Below are 21,446 nucleotides of genomic sequence, written 5' to 3'. Positions count from 1 at the left end.
TAGATGCTTTAATTTCTTTCTTAAACTTACTTAATAGAACCTTTTGAAAAATCTAAGAAAGATGTGTCAGGAAAATGCCCATGTCCACAGAATCTTGTCCACATAATTTAATTTCAAGAGATCCACAGATCTCTTGGGTCCATCCAGAGACCATGGAAGGGTCAGGAACCCCACGTCAGTCACTCTTGTCTTATCCTATTAGTTTCTCCATATTGCCCTCATAACTGCTTTCATTTTAACCAGCACTTAACCCTTCAGGTGACAGCTCTGTGTACTAAAGTTGCTAACCCTCTTCATACAATGTCCCATATGCAGGACCTAAGGAGAAAAGTTGTCTATGTACTAAAGATGGAGTGTTGTAATAACAGCCATTCAAATTGAGCAATTAACAACAGGAAAAACTGTGATAGGAAAGGGCAAAAAGTTAGGATAGACTATAAACAACCCTTCTTATAAATAAGCTTTATTTAGCAGATGTCTACTCACAGCCTTCTATGTGCCTCCTTCACTCACACAACAGATGTCTATTGGTAATGACAATGCACCAGGCCCAGTAGGGAAGAGAAAAATGGAAGAAGTCATCCTTGAAAATAAAATCTTCTCCTTCCAAAGCCTAGAATACCACTTAGCCTGTTAATGTTTAAGACCGTTACACTACAAGTTCATTACTATTTAAAGGCAAAAGCTAATGCTCTAGTTATAGCCTCTAGAGTCATTAAAAAATTTCTCCCAATCCATTTTTATTCATCCAATTCAAATCTAATGCTATGTGAGTTCCTTGTATAAATTCGGAATCCTGTTTGGGATTAGAAGATGTGAGAGATACCGTTTCTAACCCATAGTTTATTGCTATTCTTTAAACTAAGTTCAGGTATGCATGCATTCTTTTATGCTCTGATGGGGCATCGGGGTGGGATTTCACCTGTCTTCATTTCATAGAGAATACCTCAATTCATGATTTAAAGATAGAGAACAGTAACACTAAGAAAAACTTTTCATAACAAATACTTGAGAGAGGTCTTCATGGGTTGAGTTTTCTGGGAAAGGGATTTGACTTGGATTGAAGGAAAGATTCCCCTTTATTGGGTATTCAAGAGGGAATCAGAGCTCACTGAAGCTAGGAAGAAAATAGAAGCACTAACATTTGCAATAAATAGCTCCGATTACTATTATGACTAAATGAAAGTTGACATTTCTCTATTTTACGTTAAAGATCTGGCAATGACTAAAGATGAAGGTCTAGAGGGTTTCATAAGTCTGGTATTAAAAATAAAATTACCTTCATTGACAGGTGAAATTGATCTGGCATTTCACAAAAGAAGGTAAATGGATTTTTTAAAATGGCTTTCTTCTCCTTACATGGGACACTTCAACTATTTAAATAATTTAAAAGTTATTTCTCATGGAAACAGAATCAATTTTCTATATGCCTGAAGCACATTAATGAGTATTCTGAATTTCCTTCCTTCTAGCCAAGTGATAAGTCAAAGTAAACCACCCCCCCGGAAAGCTATTACATTGTAGAAAATACAATTTTCTCCTTGAGAAAGAACAGTTATTGGTTGCTGCCAAATTTAATGTAGGAAATACAAAGTTACTGTGGCTATGCTATGCATAGGAAAAACTCTTCTGTGGTGGTCAGCTAGCAGCACCCAAAGAAAGTTGTGGCTCTCTTACATTCAATTCATGAGCATTTAAATCCATTTTCTCAGGCTCGTGTAAGCCGTGCCTCCATAATGCTTTTTCACTCCAACTTCCTTGTGGAAGTTTTCATTTTGAGGTTTTACTCACTGCAGTTGGTGTTACAAAACAAGAAAAAGGTTGTTCTGAATATACTTTTTTCTAATAAATATGAAACTTTCAAATTTAAAAATCATAAATGCTTCCAAAATTAAACAAAGAAAATGAAAAGAATTATGTTCAATCATAGTTACCAACTTAAATTTAAATGGTTCTAAACGGAAGTTTTTCTCTCTTATTCTACATTAACTCTGCTTCATGTGGTCTATTATAAATAGTTTTCTTCTTGTTGATCAACTACATCTCTCTGGTAAATGAGAAGCTCCTTCATCTCCAGTTCTTAATAGTCAGCCATTCCCTGCCCAGCATTATAGTGGGTCTTGACTGACAATCTATGTCTTTGAAATTATTTCTCTATTTGGTTTTAGTAGCAAAGAGATGGTGATTTTCTTAGATATAAAGAAAAAATTAAAACCAAAATCTAAAAGCAATCTAGTAAAACTTTAATTTTAAAAGGGAAATTAATTTTTATCTCATGTGGAATCCAGCATAATTTTCTACATAAAATTGCTAAGTTATTTCATCAAAATCATGCCCTTGGATTTATTTCCCTGTTAGCTTTTAACAATCAACAAAATTCAGAATCTTAGAAGGCATCTCATCTCACCTTCCTGCAGGGCTAGAGCTATTATCTTCATTTTCCCATTTTTCATTTTTACTTCTTGGAACTGGGGGCTGTAGCATTTCAGCGGCTAGTGGGTCAGCATCGTTCTCTTCTCGACCAATCCATTCTCCAATCACTCGGGGTCTCAGAAGAGAAGAATTAAATGCCACTGTTTCCTAAAGAGAAAAGAATGTACTGACTCAGATGACTTATTCTTTTTTTTTTTTTTTTTTTTAAGATTTTATTTATTTGACAGAGAGAGCACAAGCAGAGGGAGAGGGAGAAGTAGGCTCCCCACTGAGCAGGGAGCCCGATGCGGGACTCTATCCCAGGACCCTGAGATCATGACCTGAGCCGAAGGCAGCTGCTTAACCAACTGAACCACCCAGGCGTCCCTCAGATGACTTATTCTTATTAATGGAACAACAGGGAAATAATTCTGTCTAGAGTTTCGACTGCCTCTGCAAATCAAAATGTTCCTTTTTTCTTTCTGTTGACTTAAAATTTCAGGTCTCTCCGTTTCTATTAGGTGACTTACTCTTTGTAATTTGTGCTGACTCCTGAAGGTCACTGACAAAGGATCCAGGAGTGAAACCTTTGATTTGCATTTGGAAGGCTGCATGTGTGTTCTCAGGAAGGAGGAGCGGAGACTAGCATTTGTGACAGAAGGAAAAGCGTGTGGCAAGGCTCCCACAGTGAAAGAGCTTAGCGTTGCTGGGAAATGGTAAATAATTTCTTAGGAGGAAACTGGTGTGAGGTCAGGGAATAAAGTCAATAGTGGTGGAAGGATGGATTGCCTCCAATTGTGGAACAGTCTGGACTTGTAGGGATCCAGTAGAGGTTGGAAGCAGGGCAGTATCAATGACAGGTATGGTGTGCTAATTCAAAAAATGCTAAAGTGACCTCTTTTCATAGATTTTCAGATGATGTGGGTCTTAAAATGATACTTAACCTATTTAAATCATTTAATAATTTGAAAGGTATACTAGAATACTGAATGTGTATAATTGCTGGAGGTATCTCAGTAAGTGGGAAAAAAGGTTAAAAGCAATGCCTACTCTATGATCTTAGGTTTGTTTTAAAAATTCATATGGGTGTATATCAATATTTTGTGCTGGTCTCAGCCTCTCAATAACCAATGTTGTGGTTCTTATGATTACAAGATGCCCTTCAGCAATAGCCATCAGGAGACTTTAAAAAATTAAAAGTTTATTCCTTCTAAGACCTGCAAATTATACAGCACACCTGGGGGCCACACACTGAGGTCACAGGTAGAAAGAGAGAGAAAAAGAGAGAGCTAGCAATCACAATGCTGGGGTTCTGCTCTTATTGGGGTTGAAGGTGGAAGCCTAAGGTTTTGTGGGCTCACTCTTTATTGGTCAATTTAAAAAATAAGAATAAGAATTAAAAGCATCGGGAAGGAAAAAACAAGTGGCCCAAATGGTCAGTAATTGAAATCAACCAAGATCTCTAAAACAAAAGAGCTTCAGTCAGGGGAGGTGGCCTGGACCTTTATCTAGTCTACTATGGCTAACACTGTGTTTATCAGAAATAGCCATCTTTGAAGTAGACACTTTGACAATCAAGGTTTAAGTGGGGCACTTGCATTACAAAAAGAAAAAAAAAACCAAAACCAATTGTTAGGGCTTATACTACAATCCATCATTCATACAGTAATTACTCACTTATTAATTTTCTTATATTTATTAAGACCCACTGTGCACCAGACACTGCTTTATTTGTTGGGAAAAATAATCGTAAGACCAAAATTTGGTGGTTTTATCTGAACAGAGGGACTACAGATAATTTTAGTTTCTTCTTTTTGTGTTTCTATGTCTTTGCAATATTATGATAAATATATATTTGTCTTATAATGAGAAAAATGCATTTTTTTAATTTTTAAAATTTTATTATGTTATGTTAGTCACCATACAATACATCATTAGTTTTTGATGTGGTGATCCACGATCCATTGTTTTCGTATAACACCCAGTGCTCCATGCAGTACGTGCCCTCCTTAATACCCATCACCGGGCTAACCAATCCCTCCTCCCCTTTCCCCTCTAAAACCCTGTTTGTTTCTCAGAGTCCATAGTCTCTCATGGTTCATCTCTCCCTCCAATTTCCCCTGAGAAAAAATGCATTTTAAAAATAACCTGATTTGAGAAACAAAGGCTTGACTTAAATTATGTTTCCCTATAGTTTTTAGTATTACAAGAGTTCTGAATAATTCCTTAAAAATTCAGACCTGGTCTTCTGAGTCTTTACAATTCTCCAAAATATTATACAAATACAATACAATGCAAATATGGTATAACAATATGTACAATATTAACTAGTGTACAAATATAACACCAAAGGAAACATATGAAATATGATTAGGACATAGCTGATGAATATTTATCCAAGTCATATCAAGGGATAGAAAGTAGTTGGATATCTTAATACGGATTTCCTAGCCCACATGAAAATGTACCAGATAAGTTTTAGTAATAGGTATTTTTATAACACAACAAATAATCTGAATTCTTTCTGTATTTATGTTCCTGTCATCAGGAAATCAAAGCACTATAATGGCTTTCAGCTGTGAAATCATGCAATCAAATTATTGTTTGAAATTACTAGAAAGGCACATTCACCTATCACAACTTAATATCATTTGAAGTATAACAATTAAAATTAACATCAATATTGTTAAATCTTAAACCTGTATTTGTTTTTAAAAGCAAACTGAAGTAAAGTCATGTTTTAGAATTTTAAAAAATTATAAACATATTTACAGCTTCAGAATCAATTCTGGCCTGTGTCTGAAGTACAACTTATTTTGTGAATTTCACTTTCTCCAAATGTAAAACAGTGATGATGGGAATTATAAAGCCTGCTGTATCAACTGAGTTCATAGGTAGCACAGTTAAACCACAGAATTATGTACATTTGCTAGATACAATTATTTAAGGATGTGGACTATATTAAAACCACTTCTACATGTGTGATATATCTGGGGGAAAAATGGTAAACAGAACTGCAAGAATGGGCAAGTTGGGTAAAAATAAATCCTTGGTTGTCAATATGGGCAGAGTAACAGAACAGAGACTTGATGCGACAAATTTTCAACCTCTGAAGTTTTATAGTATTAAAAAGGTTGGATAATTAAGTTCAATGTTATTAATCTCATTTATGTAATAAAGCAGAATTGGGCTTGGAGATTTGTCCTATTATAGGTTCAACAATAAGAATGGGGACAAAGAGACTGACCACTGTAACAACAGAAAGGAGTGGTTTGGACACTGTAAATGAAAAATGCGAAACAGAATTTAGAGTTGAGTATGATCAAAAGTTGAGAGCTGAAGAGAATCAGAAATAACTCCCTGGTTGCTTACTGGGAAATTAAATAAAATGATAGATGCCATTGCTGTTGGAAAAGTAGAGCACTGAGAGGCTAAATCGTTTGATATGCAGCCTGTTTAACATTGGTTGGCAGCAGAAATTCAGTGAGAAATAGCTGATGAACAAAACAATACAAAGAGCTGCAAACAGGGTCAGAGGAGTTAGGAAGTATTTTACAGGTCAAAAATGGGACTCTAACTTTTTGTATTTTTCAGAATGATTAAAGCTCTTTTGATACCTATGCCTTTTTTTTTTTTTTAAAGATTTTATTTATTTGACAGAGAGAGAGGGAACACAAGCGGGGGGAGCGGGAGAGGGAGAAGCAGGCCCCCCACAGAGCAGGGAGCCCAATGCGGGGCTCGATCCCAGGACCCTGGGATCATGACCTGGGCCGAAGGCAGACGCTTAACGACTGAGCCACCCAGGCGCCCCGATACCTATGCCTTTTTAAAAATGTTATAGCTATAGAAATTATTGAATGTAATCTATTTACTTGTAATAGATTAAAATAGCAAATATTTCCTTGGATGTATTGCTTATATTTGATTAAGCTAAGTAAACATAAATTTTTATGAAAGGATTTCAATGAAGAAAGCAGTTCTTAACACTATATACAATGTACCACAAATGTCATTACAGAGCAAAAGAAATTTCAAAATGCACATCAAAAGCAGTAACTTTTTTTTTTTTTAAAGATTTATTTATTTGACAGAGAGAGACACAACGAGAGAGGGAACACAAGCAGGGGGAGTGGGAGAGGGAGAAGCAGGCTTCCCGCAGAGCAGGGAGCCTGATACGGGGCTCGATCCCAGGACCCTGAGATCATGACCTGAGTTGAAGGCAGATGCTTAACGACTGAGCCACCCAGGGACCCCAAAAGCAGTAACTTCTTGAAAATATTTTAAGTACATGGTAAACAAATAATTTAAGGTGTCAATCTAAACAATGTAAATTCTAATTATTCTTTAAAAATGTATAAATACATATTCCTTTGCCATCCTACGGATAGAGTCTCTAGAGGTTGAGATTCTTAAACAAGTATGTTGAAATTTAATAAGAAAAGCACTTCTGGTCAAAAATTCAACCAAAGATCACAGATTTGCTTAGTATTTTCGATCAGCAGAAAGCTAACCTATCCAAGAAGCAGTTACCGTAAACCGGGCCTACTCTCTCCAAGTAGCTTACTCCCACTGGCTAACTCACATGGGTTCAACTGCTCTGACCACTTTATCACATTTGATCATACTCCGTGGTTTTGTTTCTTTTTTCTTTTATTTTTTAATTCCACTATGATTAACATACAGTTATATTAGTTCCGTGTATAATATAGTGATTCAACAATTCTACACATTACTCAGTGCTCATCATGGTAAGTGTACTCTTAACCCCCTTCAACTATTTTGCTCATCTCCCCACCCCTCTGGTGGCTACCAATTTGTTCTCTATATTTAAGAGTCTGTTTTTTTCTTTGTCTTTTTTTCTTTATTTGGTTTGTTTCTTAAATTCCACATATGAGTGAAAACATATGGTATTTGTCTTTCTCTGATTGACTTATTTCACTTAGCATTTATATCCCCTAGATCCACCCATGTTTTTGCAAATGGCAAGATTTCATTTTTTTTTTCATGGCTAAGTAATATTACATTGTATATATGTATATATACACTACATCTTATCTATCCATTCATCTATTGATGGACACTTGGGTTGCTTCCATACTTTTGCTATTGTAAATAATGCTACAATAAACATATATATATATCTTTTTGAATAGTGTTTTCATATTTATTGGGTAAATACCCAGTAGTGGAATTACTGGGTCATATGGTAGTTCTATTTTGAATCTTTTGAAGAACCTTCATACTGTTTTCCACAGTGGCTGCACCAGTTTGTATTCTCACCAACAGTACATGAGCGCTCCTTTTTCTCCACATCCTCACCACTTGTTTCTTGTATTTTTAATTTTAGCCATTCTGACAGGCATGAGACGGTATCTCATTGTAGTTTTGACTTGCATCTCCCTGATCATGAGTGATGTTGAGCATCTTTTCATGTGTCTGTTGGCCATCTGATGTCTTCTTTAGAGAAATCTCTGTTCACATCTCTGGCCCATTTTTAATTGGATTATTTGTTTTCTGGTGTTGAGTTGAATAAGTCTTTATATATTTTAGATACTAATCCCTTATCAGCTATGTCATTTGCAAATATCTTCTATTCAGTAGGCTCTCTTCTAGTTTTGAAGACTGTGTCCTTTGCTGTGCAGAAGCTTTTTATTTTGATGTAGTCCTGGTAGTTTATTTTTGCTTTTGTTTCCCTTCCCTCATGAGACATATCTAGAAAAATGTTGCTACAGACGATGTAAGAGACATTACTGCCTATGCTGTGTTCTAGGATTTCTATGATTTCAGGTCTCACATTTAGGTCCTTAATCCATTTTGAGTTTATTTTTGTGTGTGGTATAAGAAAGTGGTCCAGTTTCATTCTGTTGCAAGTTGCTGTCCAGTTTTCCCAACACCCTTTCTTCTTTTTTTTTTTTTTTAAGATTTTATTTATTTATTTGACAGAGAGAAAGAGAGAGAGCACAAGCAGGGGGAGCAGCAGAGGGAGAGGGAGAAGCAGCTCCCCGCTGAGCAGGGAGCCTGACTTGGGGCTCCATCCCAGGACCCTGGGATTATGACCTGAGCCAAAGGCAGATGCTTAACTGACTGAGCTACCCAGGTGCCCCCCAACACCATTTTTTAAAAGGACTTTTTCCCATTTAATATTCTTGTCTCCTCTGTCAAAGATTCATTGACCATATAATCGTAGGTGTATTTCTGGGCTCTCTATTCTGTTCTGTTGATCTATGTGCCTATTTTGTGCCATGACTATACTGCTGTAATTATTACAGCCTTGTAGTATATCTTGAAATTGGAGATTGTGATACCTCCAGCTTTGTTAATCTTTTTCAAGACTGCTTTGGTTATTTGGGTTCTTAGGTGGTCCCATGAAAATTTTAGGATTACTTGTTATAGTTCTATGAAAAATGCTATTTGTATTCTGATAGGGATTGCATTAAGTCTATAGATTACTTTGGGTAGTATGAACATTTTAACAATACTTGTTCTTGCAATCCATGAGCATGGACTATCTTTCCATTTTTTTGTGTCATCTTCAATTACTTTCATCAATGTTTTATAGTTTACAGAGTACAGTTCTTTCACCTCCTTGGTTAAGTTTATTCCTAGGTCTGGAATGACTCCCACCAGCCCCCTTGCTCTGCAGAAGTCTCCTAAATGTCTCTGCCCCTCCACCACACATTCTGAGATTAGCAAATAAATCTCAGGTACTTTCCAAACTGCTGCTTCTATACTGTATCTCAATAGGGCTGTTTGTCTCTTTTAGGGTGGGACTCAGTTTCCTATTACTCTCTGTCTCTCCCAGAGCCAAGCCCGCTGATTTTTTTAAGTTCCAGGTGTTTAGTCCCACTGACTCTAAGAACTTTCAAAGTTAAGCCCCTCTGGTTTCCAAAGCCAAATGTTATGGCTCCCAGTGCAGGTCCCTCATGCCTGGGGTGCCTAGTAGGGGCTCTACTCCTTCCTCCTCCCTATGCCTATGTTGTCTCTCCCCATCATGGACAGTCTTAGGGGTTAACTTGTTTCCTGACCATGTCTCCACCCTTCCCACCACTTTCAATGTGGCCTCTTCTCTAAGTCCAACTGTGAAGAGTCTGTTCTTTCAGTTCTCGGGTTGTTTTCTGCATTATTTACAGTGATGTGGGTGTTATATAGGTATATCTGTGGGATGAGTTGTGCCTAGGATCCTCCTACTCTGCCATCTTCCCCAGAAGTCTGTTTTCTCTTCTTAATAAATCAAGATGTTTATGGAAGCCTGAGATCACATCTTAAATGCGTTTGTTTCCTCCATAATAACTAGCATAATTATGATTTCATAAAATAAGCATAAAACTTGTGTAAATGAATTTAAAATAATTCATATAATGAAAACCAATGCAAATGTGGTTTAACTAAAAATTATATAAATGATTCATGTACAACACTGATTAATACATTTTTAAGCAACATAAGAAAGTCTGCAAGATGTGATCTATTTAAAATCATTAAATATTTCTTACAAACTCCTAAGTTTTGAGTAAATTATTTTAATACTACCAGTTCAAAAAAGGAAAATTATGGAACACAAATCACACATTAAATGTTTAACACAAAATTGCATTAAATGTTTAATTTAATAATCATTGTTAAAGTAATCCACACATTGAACTTGCATTAGAGTTTAAAGAAAGTAATGTAAGCAGATAGTTAAAAGCTTTTTTCCTACTACTCTTTCTACTTCTATTTTCTTCCAGCTTTGAGATATAATTAACATTATTATGCAAGTTTATACTGTATAACATAATGATTTGACATACATATATACTGCAAAATGATTACCATAACAAGGTTAGTTAACATACTCATCACTTCGCATAATTACCATTGTGTGTGTGTGTGTGAGTGTGTGTGTGGTGAGAACTTTTAAGATCTACTTTCTTAGCAACCTTCAAGTATACAATATAGTGTTGTAAACCTTAGTCACCATGCTGTGCATTAGATCCCCAGATCTTGTTCATCTTATAACTGGAAGTCTGCATCTGATCACTTGCACCCATTTCCTCCACACCCTCACCTCTGGCAACCACCACTCTACTCTCTCTTATTATAGGTTAGTTTTTTTTAGATTTCACAAATTAGTGAGATCATACAATATTTGTCCTTCTCTGGATGACTTCTATCATTTAGCATAATGTCCTCAAGGCTCATCCACATTGTCACAATGACAATGGCAGGATTTCCTTCCTTTTTATGGCTGAATAATATTCCATTATATTATATATATATATATATATGATGATATATATTATTATATATATATAAATAATCACTTTCTCTTTATTCATCTATTGACAGGCACTTAGATTGTTTTCATGTTTTGGCTATTGTAAATAATACTGCAGTAAACATGGAAGTTCAGATATCCCTTTGAGAAAGTGATTTCATTTCCTTTAGATATATACTCAGAAGTGGGATTGCTGAATCATAGTTTTATGTTTTTTGAAGCACCCCCATGCTGCTTTCCACAGTAGCTATATAAATTTACATTCCCACCAAGAGTATACAGGGGTCCCCTTTTCTCCATATTCTTGCCAACACTTGCTATTTCCTGTCTTTTTGGTAAGAGACATTCTATCAGGTGTGAGGTGATATCTCATTATGGTTTTGATTTGCATTTCCTTGATGATTAGTGATGTTGAGCACCTTTTTATGTACTTGGCCATTTATCTATCTTCTTTGGAAAAATGTCTGTTCAGGTCCTCCGCCTAATTTTGAAAAATCAGATTTTTTTTTTCTATTATTGAGCTATCTGAGTTTCTTATGTATTTTGGATATTAAACCCTTATCAGATATATGATTTACAAATATTTTCTCCCATTCTACAGGTTACCTATCCAGTTTGATTTTTTCTTTTCTGTGCAGAAGCTTTTTAGTTTGATGTAGTTGCACTTGCTTGTGCTTTTGGTGTTAAAAAAAAAAATTTTAAACCACTGTCAATACCAATGTAAATGAGATTTTTCTTCTACGAGTTTTATAGTTTGAGTCTTACATTTAAGTCTTTAATGCATTTTAAGTTGATTTTGTACTTGGTGTGAAATAAGAGTCAAGGTTCATTCTTTTTTTTATAGTTCTATTTTTAATTTTAATTTTTTATGCTATAAATGCTTGTATTAAAAAACAAAGTTCATGGGGCACCTCGGTGGTTCAGTCAGTTAAGCATCGTCCTGGGATGGAGCCCTGCATCGAGCCCTGCATTGGATTCCCTGCTCAGCAGGGAGTCTGCTTCTCCCTCTCCCTCTGCCCCTCCCCATAGCTTGTGCTCACTCGCTCTCTCTGCAAAATAAATAAATCTTAAAAAAAAAAAGTTCAAATAGACAACATTACACCACAAGAACTAGAAAAAGAAGAAACTTAACTGAAATTTAGTAGAGAAGGAAATCAGAAAGACCAGAAATAAAATGGAGACTATAGTAAACCATAACATAATATTGAAAGTAATAACAAATTTTTCCCAAAAAATAAATGCAGTTGGCAATATTTTAACTACATTAACTAAGAAAAAAGAAGATTGAAAAAGCAAAATGAGAAAAGGAAGAGAAAACAATACAACAGATGTCACAGAAACACAATTTCATTTTTTGCAAGTGATCATCTAGTTTTCCCAACAACTTTTATTAAAAAGATTGTCCTTTTACCTGCTGGATTAAATGTATTCCTATTTACTGTATTGTTTTTTATGCTGTTGTAAATGGGATTTTTTTTTTCTTTTTAGGATAGTTCACTGTTAATATACAGAAATGTAACAGATTTTTCTATGTTGGTTTTGTACACTGCAACTTTACTAAATTCATGTATTAGTTCTAACAGTTTATTGGTTGAGTCTTAAGGGTTTTCTCTGCATAAAAACATGTCATCTGCAAATAGAGACAAGTTTACTTCTTCTTGTCCAATCTGGATGCCTTTCATTTCTTATTCTTCCTCAGTTGCTCTGGCTAGGACTTCTGGTACTTTGTTGAATAGGAGTAGTGAGATTGGGCACTCTTGCCTTGTTCTTGATTTTAGAGAAAAATCTTTCAACCTTTCATCACTGTTGAGTATGATGTTAGCTGAGGGTTGTTATGTATGTCTTTTATTATGTTGAGTTACATTCCCTCTATACCCAATTTGTCAAAAGTTCTTACCATGAAAGAATGTTAAACTTTGTAAAATGTGGGTTTTTTGCATTGAGATGATCATGTGATTTTTATCTTTCATTCTATTAATGTGATGTATATTTATTGATTTACATATGTTGAACCATCCTTGTATCCCAGAGATAAATCTCATGTGATTGCAATCCTGGTATCTGATTCTTTTAATGTGCTGTTGAATTCAGTTTGTTAGGACTTTGTTTTGAGAAGTTTTACATCTATATTCATCAGAGATATTAGTCTATAGTTTTCTTTTCTTGCAGTATCCTTACCTGGCTTTGGTATCAAGATAATGCTGGCCTCATAAAATGAGTCTGAGAATCTTCCCTCCTCTTCCAATCTTTGGAAGAGTTTGAGAAAGATTGGTGTTAGTTCCTTAAATGTTCAGTAGAATTCATCAGTGAAACCATCTGGTCCTGGGCTTTTCTTTGTTGGAAAGTTTTTGATTCCTGTTTTAATCTCCTTACTTGTTACTGGTCTGTTCAAATTTCCTGTTTCTTTGTGATTCCATCTTGGTGAGTTGTATGTTTCTAGGAATTTATCCAGCCTTTTTTTCCTATGTCATCCAGTTTTTGGCACTAATTTTTCATGGTAGTTTCATGATCCTTTGTACTTCTGTAGTATTCGTTGTAATATCACCTCTTCCACAAATAATTTTATTTATTTGAATCCTCTCTCTTTTTTTCTTGGTTAGCCAAGATAAAGATCTGTCAGTTTTATTTATTTTTTCAAAGAACCAACTCTTAGTTTCATTAATCTTTTCTATTACTGTTCTATTTTCTATTTCACTTATTTCTGCTCTGGTCTTTATTATTTCCTTTCTTCTGCTAACTTTGTAGCCCTTACTCTTCCTTAGTAATCAATATAAACTGCTGAAAGCCAGGGCCTCAGCAATTGGAATTATTCAAAGTATTTTGTTTTAGTCTTTAATATATTTACTTAGCACAAGTTTTTCTCAAAAACTATATATCACATTCTGTGAAAAAACTGAAATATGTTTTGAGCATTTTGATGGATCCCCAGTGCTCCTGGCTTAGTGATCATGCCTTTAGTGTATGGTATGATGGCATTAATGGTCCTAATTGTTCAACCTCATTGTGTCCATGCCCCTTATCATGTGAGTTTATAGTTTCTCTTCTAAAAGTGGACAAATTTACCCTCCACATGTGACCTGTTTTAGCCAATGAAATAGGGACATTATTGTATGCCTGTTATAAACCTAGGCCTTAAGGCACCTTACATGTTTCTACTTACTCTCCTGTATTTCTGCCATCCCCATGAGAAAGATATGCCTATTCAAGTCCACTTGCCCCAAAATGAAGATAAGAAACACTTGTAACAGACCTGAATGACACCAAACAAGCCCACCTTATGTTAGCTGACAGTAGCCAACCTCCAGTCACATGAGAAACTCCAACTGAGATCTGTTGAGCCCATCTAACCAAGATCCAGCCACGGTCAGCTGAATTCCAGAAAAGCAGGAAAAATAAATTTTACTGTTTCAACCCTCTGAGTTTGGGGTTAAAACATTACATAGCTATAGCTAACTGAAACAAACTGATCCTAGAAGTAGAGTGCTGCTTAATAAAAACTTAAAATATATGTCATTGGCTTTGGAATACAGGCGCAGGTGTTGGCTGTAAAAACAGTGAGGAAATTATTATAAGAGGCTGGAAAAATGGAGGCCAATGTTATGTGGTGTTAATTGCTTAGTAAAACTATCATCTCTGGTTAAGATAGAAAGTGATCTAATGAAGTTTCAAAATTGCACAAGGAGATCTCTAAGAAAAAATCTGTAAACATTACCTACTTGCTTTTAGCCACATATGATAAGTTTCTTCAAGAAATAGATGAGTGCAAAAAATAACTTACCAATTTGCAAGCAAAATTTAGAGGAAATATTAAGAGTCTGGCTGAATTTCTTATATCCAGCCTTTCTCAACAGCTCAAGATTTTTAAATTAAGATAACCCTTGTATAAATATTAAATCCATGGCCCTGCCAGAAAGACAAAACCTCAGGGTAAAGAAGAAATTAAGAATGTGGTTATAAGGCCCTTCATTAAGACTTCTGAAAAAATTAAGAGAGTGTCTTATTAAGGATGTTGTTTCACAACACCTAAAATACCATTAATTAAATCTAGAGAGAGAGGCATGTCCTGAAAAGAATTGTGGATGTGGTTTTTGGCACAAGAAGGAGAGAGGAATCAAATACAAAGGAAACCCAAAAATTATTTAAGACAGCTGAATTGGCAAAAAGCACCTGAAGTAAAAGGGACATAGACTACAAAATGTAAATGCCATTTTTCTATAAGAAAGAACCTGAAAAAGTTGCTCAAAGTTATCTTTTCTAAATCCCTCTTCAGAAGTGGCCAAAGACATTAACAAAAAAGAAAGTCCTACAGGAAGAAGCCACAAGCTATGGAAAAATGATAGATGGAGACTCCCAGGGAACCCAGTTTCTACTCCCACAGAACAGAATTGGGGCCCAATTAAGGAACACTTCCAATGCCTTGGAGAGGAATACCTAATGATATGTGCCCATAAGAACCAATAATTTCTATAAACCTCTCATTATTTCCCTTTTCTAGTGGGAATATTTAATGTGGTTACCTCACGTCAGTCTTATCACTTAATGGAGAGGAAGAAACAAAACTATCAGTCACATATGTTTCCCTATAAAGAAAAATCAAGAGAATTCAGAGGCAATTTATAATATATGAGTTTGGCAAGTTTATGGAATTTAAGATAAAATTAGAAAAATAATTTTCATTCCTACATTCCAGCAAGTTTTAAAATGGTAATTTATAAAACAGATTCCATTTACAATAATAGCCGAAAGTACAAGTTATCTAGGAATCAATTTAATAAAATTTGCATGGTTTTATTGAATATAACTATATGACTTTATCATGTAACATTATAATATTTAATTAAATGGAAATATGCCAAATTCACAGTAGAATGACTCAGAAATGTAACAATGTCAATTCTCTCATATCAATCTAAAATACAATACAACTCCAAACCAAATGGAATAACAGATATAAGCACATAGGGCAATAGAAGAAAAAGGGCCCAGAAATAAGACAAGTAACACAAGCATGCATCCTGATGGACAAATGATGAATTTTTCAATAAACAGTTATAGGAAGTATATTATCCATATGGGGAAAATATGTTCCAACTTCTTACCATATTAAAAAAATAATTTCAAGTGGATGAAAGACCTAAACGTGAAAAACAGAACTTTTAGGAGAAAATAAAAAAACAATTATTTTCATGACATCAAGTAGAAAAGGATTTCTTAAAACAGTATTACAAGTTAATGTTAAAAATGTCTGTTAATAGAAAGCACTATTTAAAAAGAGATGACAAGCCTCAAACTTAGAGAATATATTTGAGGCACATATAACCAGTAAGAGATGACATCCAGGATATAGAATAAACTCACAAATCTAAAGGCAAAAATACTGGCAATAGAAATGGGCAAAAAGACAAGCAGGCATTCAATCTTATTGAAAATTATAAAACCACTAATTGAATCTACAAGAAACTATCTTTCATTAAAATGTTTGATGACAGCTAGTGTGAGCAAGGATCAGGAGCAAAAAATATTATTACAAACTGTAGGTGGAAGTGTAAATGATACAACCTTTAGAAATTCTGCATTACCTAGTAATGTTAAAAATGCACATGCCACATTGGTAGATTAACTGAAGTTCATTTGGTTGTGTTTTTCTCTTTCAGTTCAGACACATTTTCATTCCTCAGTTAATTTCAACATTCCCTCTCTCCTGGTTCTCAGCTTATTATGTTGCTTCTTATTTCAATGGGAAAATGAAAGCAATCAGAAGAGAATTTGTTTATCTTTTCATCAACAAACCCACCAGCTATTAGCATTCTTTTTTCTTTTTTAAAGATTTTATTTATTTATTTGACAGAGAGATAGAGAGAGAGCACAGATAGGCAGAGTGGCAGGCAGAAGGAGAAGCAGGCTCTCTGCCGAGCAGAGAGCTCGATGCGGGGTTCGATTTCAGGGCCCTGGGATCATGACCTGAGCGGAAGGCAGATGCCTAACCAACTGAGCTACTCAGTCGCCCCAGCTATTAGCATTCTTGTCTACAGTGACAAAAGATGAACTGTCATTTCTTCTTTTCTGGCATATAGAAGGTACTCTACATGTACAGTGAATAAAAAATTGATAAAACTTAGGTAACGTATGATTCAATGGTTCATAATGCTTTATCAACATTACTAGTCATTGGAATATGTAAATGTAAATCAAGACCACAATGAAATACTACTTCACACCCATGAGGATGACTATAAGTGAAAAGACAGACAGGTCCTAGCAAAGATATGGAGAAATTGGAACCCTCACACTTGCTGATTGGAACGTAAATGGTGCTGTCACTGTGAAAAATAGTTTGGCAGTTTCTCAAAGAGTTTAAACAGAGTAACATATGAGCCAGCATTCCCATTCCTACAGATATGCCCAAGAGAAATGAAAACACACATCCACACAAAAACTTATACATGACTCTTCAGAGAAACACTATTCGTAATAGCTGAAAAGTAGAAACAACTAAAATGTCCATAAATTGATGAATGAATAAACAAAATTAGGCCTATCCATACAGTAGGATATTATTCACCAACAAAAAGGAATGAAGTACTGATACGAGCAACAGCATCACTGAACCTTGAAAACATTATGCTACGTCAAAGAAGACAGTCACAAAAGACCACATTTGTTTGACTGCATTTATATGAAATTTCTAGAACAGGCAAATCTATAGAGACAGAAGGCAAATTAGTGGTTGTCTAGGGCTGAGGGGCTGGGGGGATGGGAACGGGTACAAGGTTTCTTTTGGGATGATGACAATGTTCTGAACTTAGGTTGTGCTAATATACTTTGAATATAATAAAAACCAGTTTAGATTTTATTATATGAATTATTATCTCAATAAAGTTGTTATAATAATGCATTAAACCCATTTTAGCTTTTCCCCTTTCATGGGGAGTACAGTGTATAGTATAAGGGAAAAGCATGGATTTGGAGTCAGATGAACAATCAGAAGCCAGAGGGAAGTATTTATTCTAGATCTAAGTATTAATTCTGATTCAGCAAATCACTTAATCATTCTGGCCTCAGTTTCCTTATCTGTAAAACAAGAAAAACACAACCACTTCATTGGACTGGTCCAAAAACTAAATTCAGTAACACATCAAAAACCCCTTAGCATATCTGCTAGCCCTAAGAGAGACCCAATATTATCCCTCCTTCTTTCCCCCACTATCTTCCGCACCCTCCTACCTGTGATCTAAAACATTTTATTCTTCATTATGGAAATTTTCTTGCAAATACAAAAGTAGACAGAAGAGCAAAATAAACCCCTTTGTAGTCACACACATTTTCATCAATAATCAACTCACAGGTAAACTCACTTCATCCTATCTCCATCCATGTCCCTTCCACATCCCCCCATCCCTGCCAAGATCATTTCAAAGCAAATCCCATTCTTTGTATCATGTCACTTGTAAACGGTCAATTATGTATCTCTAAGAAGGGTGCTTTTATAAACAAATACCATTATCACTTTCAACAATAAAGTAACAATATTCTTTAATACCAACAAATACCTCATTAGTTTTCAAATTTCCTTGATTATCTCAGGGAAATTATCTGTTTGTTTGTACAAGTCAGACTCTACACAAGACTTGATGTGTTATGACTTACTTTTATGTCTCTTCTAATCTACAGGTTGTCCTATGTCATTTTTTGTCCTGTAATTTTGTTGTTGCTGTTGTTTTTCAAAAAAACCCAAATTGTCTGTCCTGTGAGTTTTCCATAGTCTGGATTTTTCCCTTTACATCCCTGTGATGTGGCTTGAAATGTCCCTCTACCCCTTGTAATTTCTGTAAATTAGTAGTTAGTTTTGGATAAAGTTTTTGTTGTTCTGAGTACTGCTTCAGAGAGAATGGTTATACATTAGTCCCCCCACCCCATTATCTGCGGTTTTACTTTCTGTGGTTTCAGTTACCCGCAGTCAACTAACTACAGTCCAGAAAGTAGTTGATCCTTCTGACATATAGTCAGAAGGTCAATAATAGCCTCACAGTACGTCACAATGCCTCCATCTTTCACCTCACTTCTCTCATCACGTATGCATTTTAACATCTCACATAATCACAAGAAGTACAGTGCGATATTTTGAAGGAGAGAGACCACAGTCACATAACTTTTATTATAATATATTGTTATAGTTGTTCTATGTATTACTTATTGTTAATCTCTTTGCATAATTTATAAATTAAACTTTATAATACATATGTATGTATAGGAAAAACATAGTATATATATAGGGTTTGGTACTATTCATGGTTTCAGGCCTCCACTGCACTGGGATTTTGGAACGTATCACCCCACAGATAAGGGAGGATGACGATAGTTCCATCTGGAGGCACATAATGTCCTGTTGACTCTTCACTCTTCTTGACTAATGTTGGCAGGATTGATAATTATTGCTTAGATCCATTAATTCACTAAAGATTGCCAAATGGTGACTGTCTAATTTTATAAGACCATATTCATTTATTTGCTGGAAAACTTCTATAAAGAGAAACTTCCTCAAATATTTGGTTACCCTGAAATACAATTTGTATAGGAAAGGTAGATTAAATGTTTGATTCTTTCCCTTTACTTTTACCAGTTTTTGAAAGTAGTAACTTTGGCCTCCTCACATATTTTTAAGGTTAATTTTTGGATGAACATAAAAATTTTAAAATGTTAGATATAATTCACTGCATTGCAGTTATTATTCTTATTCATGTTCAAATTTTCTCAACTCTTTCCAGTATGAGACTATTTAAAGTTGGCTCCTGAGCTCTTTTGACACAGCCAAGTGGTCTTTTACATGTTCTTGCTTTCTAGCATGACAGGATATTTAGGCTCATTTTGCTTCCAACTCAGAATCAACCATTATTCCAAGGGACTCTGATTCATTTTAGTGGGAAATATATTTTAAGACTAGATTCTGGACACTTGGATGAACTCATTATTTTGGGGCCGGTAACAGTGGACAGATATAAGAAATATGTAAGTTTTAAATATTTTACTTTGACATAATTCAGGTTCACAAAAAAGTTGAGAAAAGAAAAAAAAGAATTTCTGTATACCTTTCATTCAGATTGCCCAAATGTTGCTAATGTAATAATGTCAACATTGGTGGTTAATATTTTGCTTTATCATTTTCCTTCTCTCTTTTTCGTATTTATAATAAAATTTCCCCAGAACCATTTGAAGGTAAGTTGCTCTTTACTCCTAAACACTTCAGGGTGTTATTTCCTAAAAAGAAGGACATTTTCTTAGGTGGTTACAGTATAATTATCAAAATCAGTAATTAACATAAGAACAATACTAATATTGTATTAAATAACCTTGTTTAAATTTCCTCAATTATTTGAATAGAGCTGCTCAAGGCAATAGAGAATCCTAGATCATATATGGCATTCAATTGTCATGTTCTTATTGTTGTTGCTTAATTTCCTCTAATGTAGAACAGTTTTCAGTATTTCACATTTATGACCTTTATGTTTTTTGAAAATATGGGCCATTTATTTTTTTAGGAGGTCCCTCAATTTGTCGTTTTCCAATGTTTCCTATGATTATAGTGAAGTCATGCATTTTTGGCAAGTATGACACAGAAGTGATGTATTCCTTTAATATCAAAAGGCACATGATACTGATTTGTCTCATCACAAGTGATATTAACCTTGACCACTTGGTTAAGGTGCTGTCTTTCATGTTTCTCCATTGTAAAGTTGCTACTTCTCTCTTGTTAATTATTAAGTATCTTCTGGGGAGTAAGTCTGAAACTATGTAGATAACCTGTAATTCATCAAAATTTCACCTACTAATTTTAACATCCTTCGCTGACCCTTCCCTGCATCAATTACTATGATGGCTACCAATTTGTGATTTTCTAATTTCACCATTCCTTCCAAATTTATTTGTTGATACTCTACCATGAGAAAGAGCTTCCCTCTCATCTCCATGTGTGTATGTATGCATGTACGTATGTAGGTATATCAGAATGGGCTTATGGATTAATTTTTTTATTCAATGGACTATAACATATTAGTATCATTATTTTTAGGTTTTAAAAAGTCCCTAGAAGGAGCTCCTACAAGTAGGCTCCTGTGTTTTCTTGAAATGTTCCATCATTCTTTGATTGCATCTTACTTCCTGACACTAAAAGACAATCCAGACAAAACACATACTTTCTTAGGTGCAGCCCTAGATTCAGCCATTTCTCCAAAGAGCCCTGGTTCCTTTTAACAGAGAATGATATTTAGAAAACAGTATCTGCTCTCTAGTTGTGCTCAGTGCCAGTGGAGAGTGTGTTATACTGAACTAATGAATCATTGAACATTATATCAAAAACTAATGATGTATTATACTTCAGCTAATTGAATTTAAATGAGATACCACCTCACACCAGTCAGAATGGCTAAAACGAACAAGTCAGGAAATGACAGATGTTGGCAAGGATGCGGAGAAAGGGGAACCCTCCTACACTGTTGGTGGGAATGCAAGCTGGTGCAGCCACTCTGGAAAACAGTATGGAGGTTCCTCAAAAAGTTGAAAATAGAGCTACCCTATGACCCAGCAATTGCACTACTGGGTATTTACCCCAAAGATACAAATGTAGGGATCTGAAGGGGTACATGCACTCCAATGTTTATAGCAGCAATGTCCACAATAGCCAAACTATGGAAAAAGCCAAGATGTCCATCGACAGACGAATGGATAAAGAAGATGTCCATCGACAGATGATGGATACACACACACACACACACACACACAC

At 35.1% G+C, this 21,446-nt stretch overlaps 1 protein-coding gene across 1 annotated transcript in view; it reads right to left on the bottom strand.

Annotated features, from left to right (window-relative positions):
* The window catches only part of C4H8orf34 (chromosome 4 C8orf34 homolog), a 347,083-nt gene that overhangs the window by 216,856 nt on the left and 108,781 nt on the right, over window positions 1-21,446 (bottom strand). The window contains 1 exon segment of the mRNA XM_081816087.1: window positions 2,408-2,580. Within this exon segment, the coding sequence (XP_081672213.1) occupies window positions 2,408-2,580 (173 nt within the window).

Source organism: Leptonychotes weddellii, chromosome 4, assembly GCF_054177405.1.
Source record: "Leptonychotes weddellii isolate Sample4059 chromosome 4, ASM5417740v2, whole genome shotgun sequence".
Lineage (NCBI taxonomy): Eukaryota > Metazoa > Chordata > Mammalia > Carnivora > Phocidae > Leptonychotes > Leptonychotes weddellii.
This window is presented reverse-complemented; position numbering and strand designations above follow the sequence as displayed.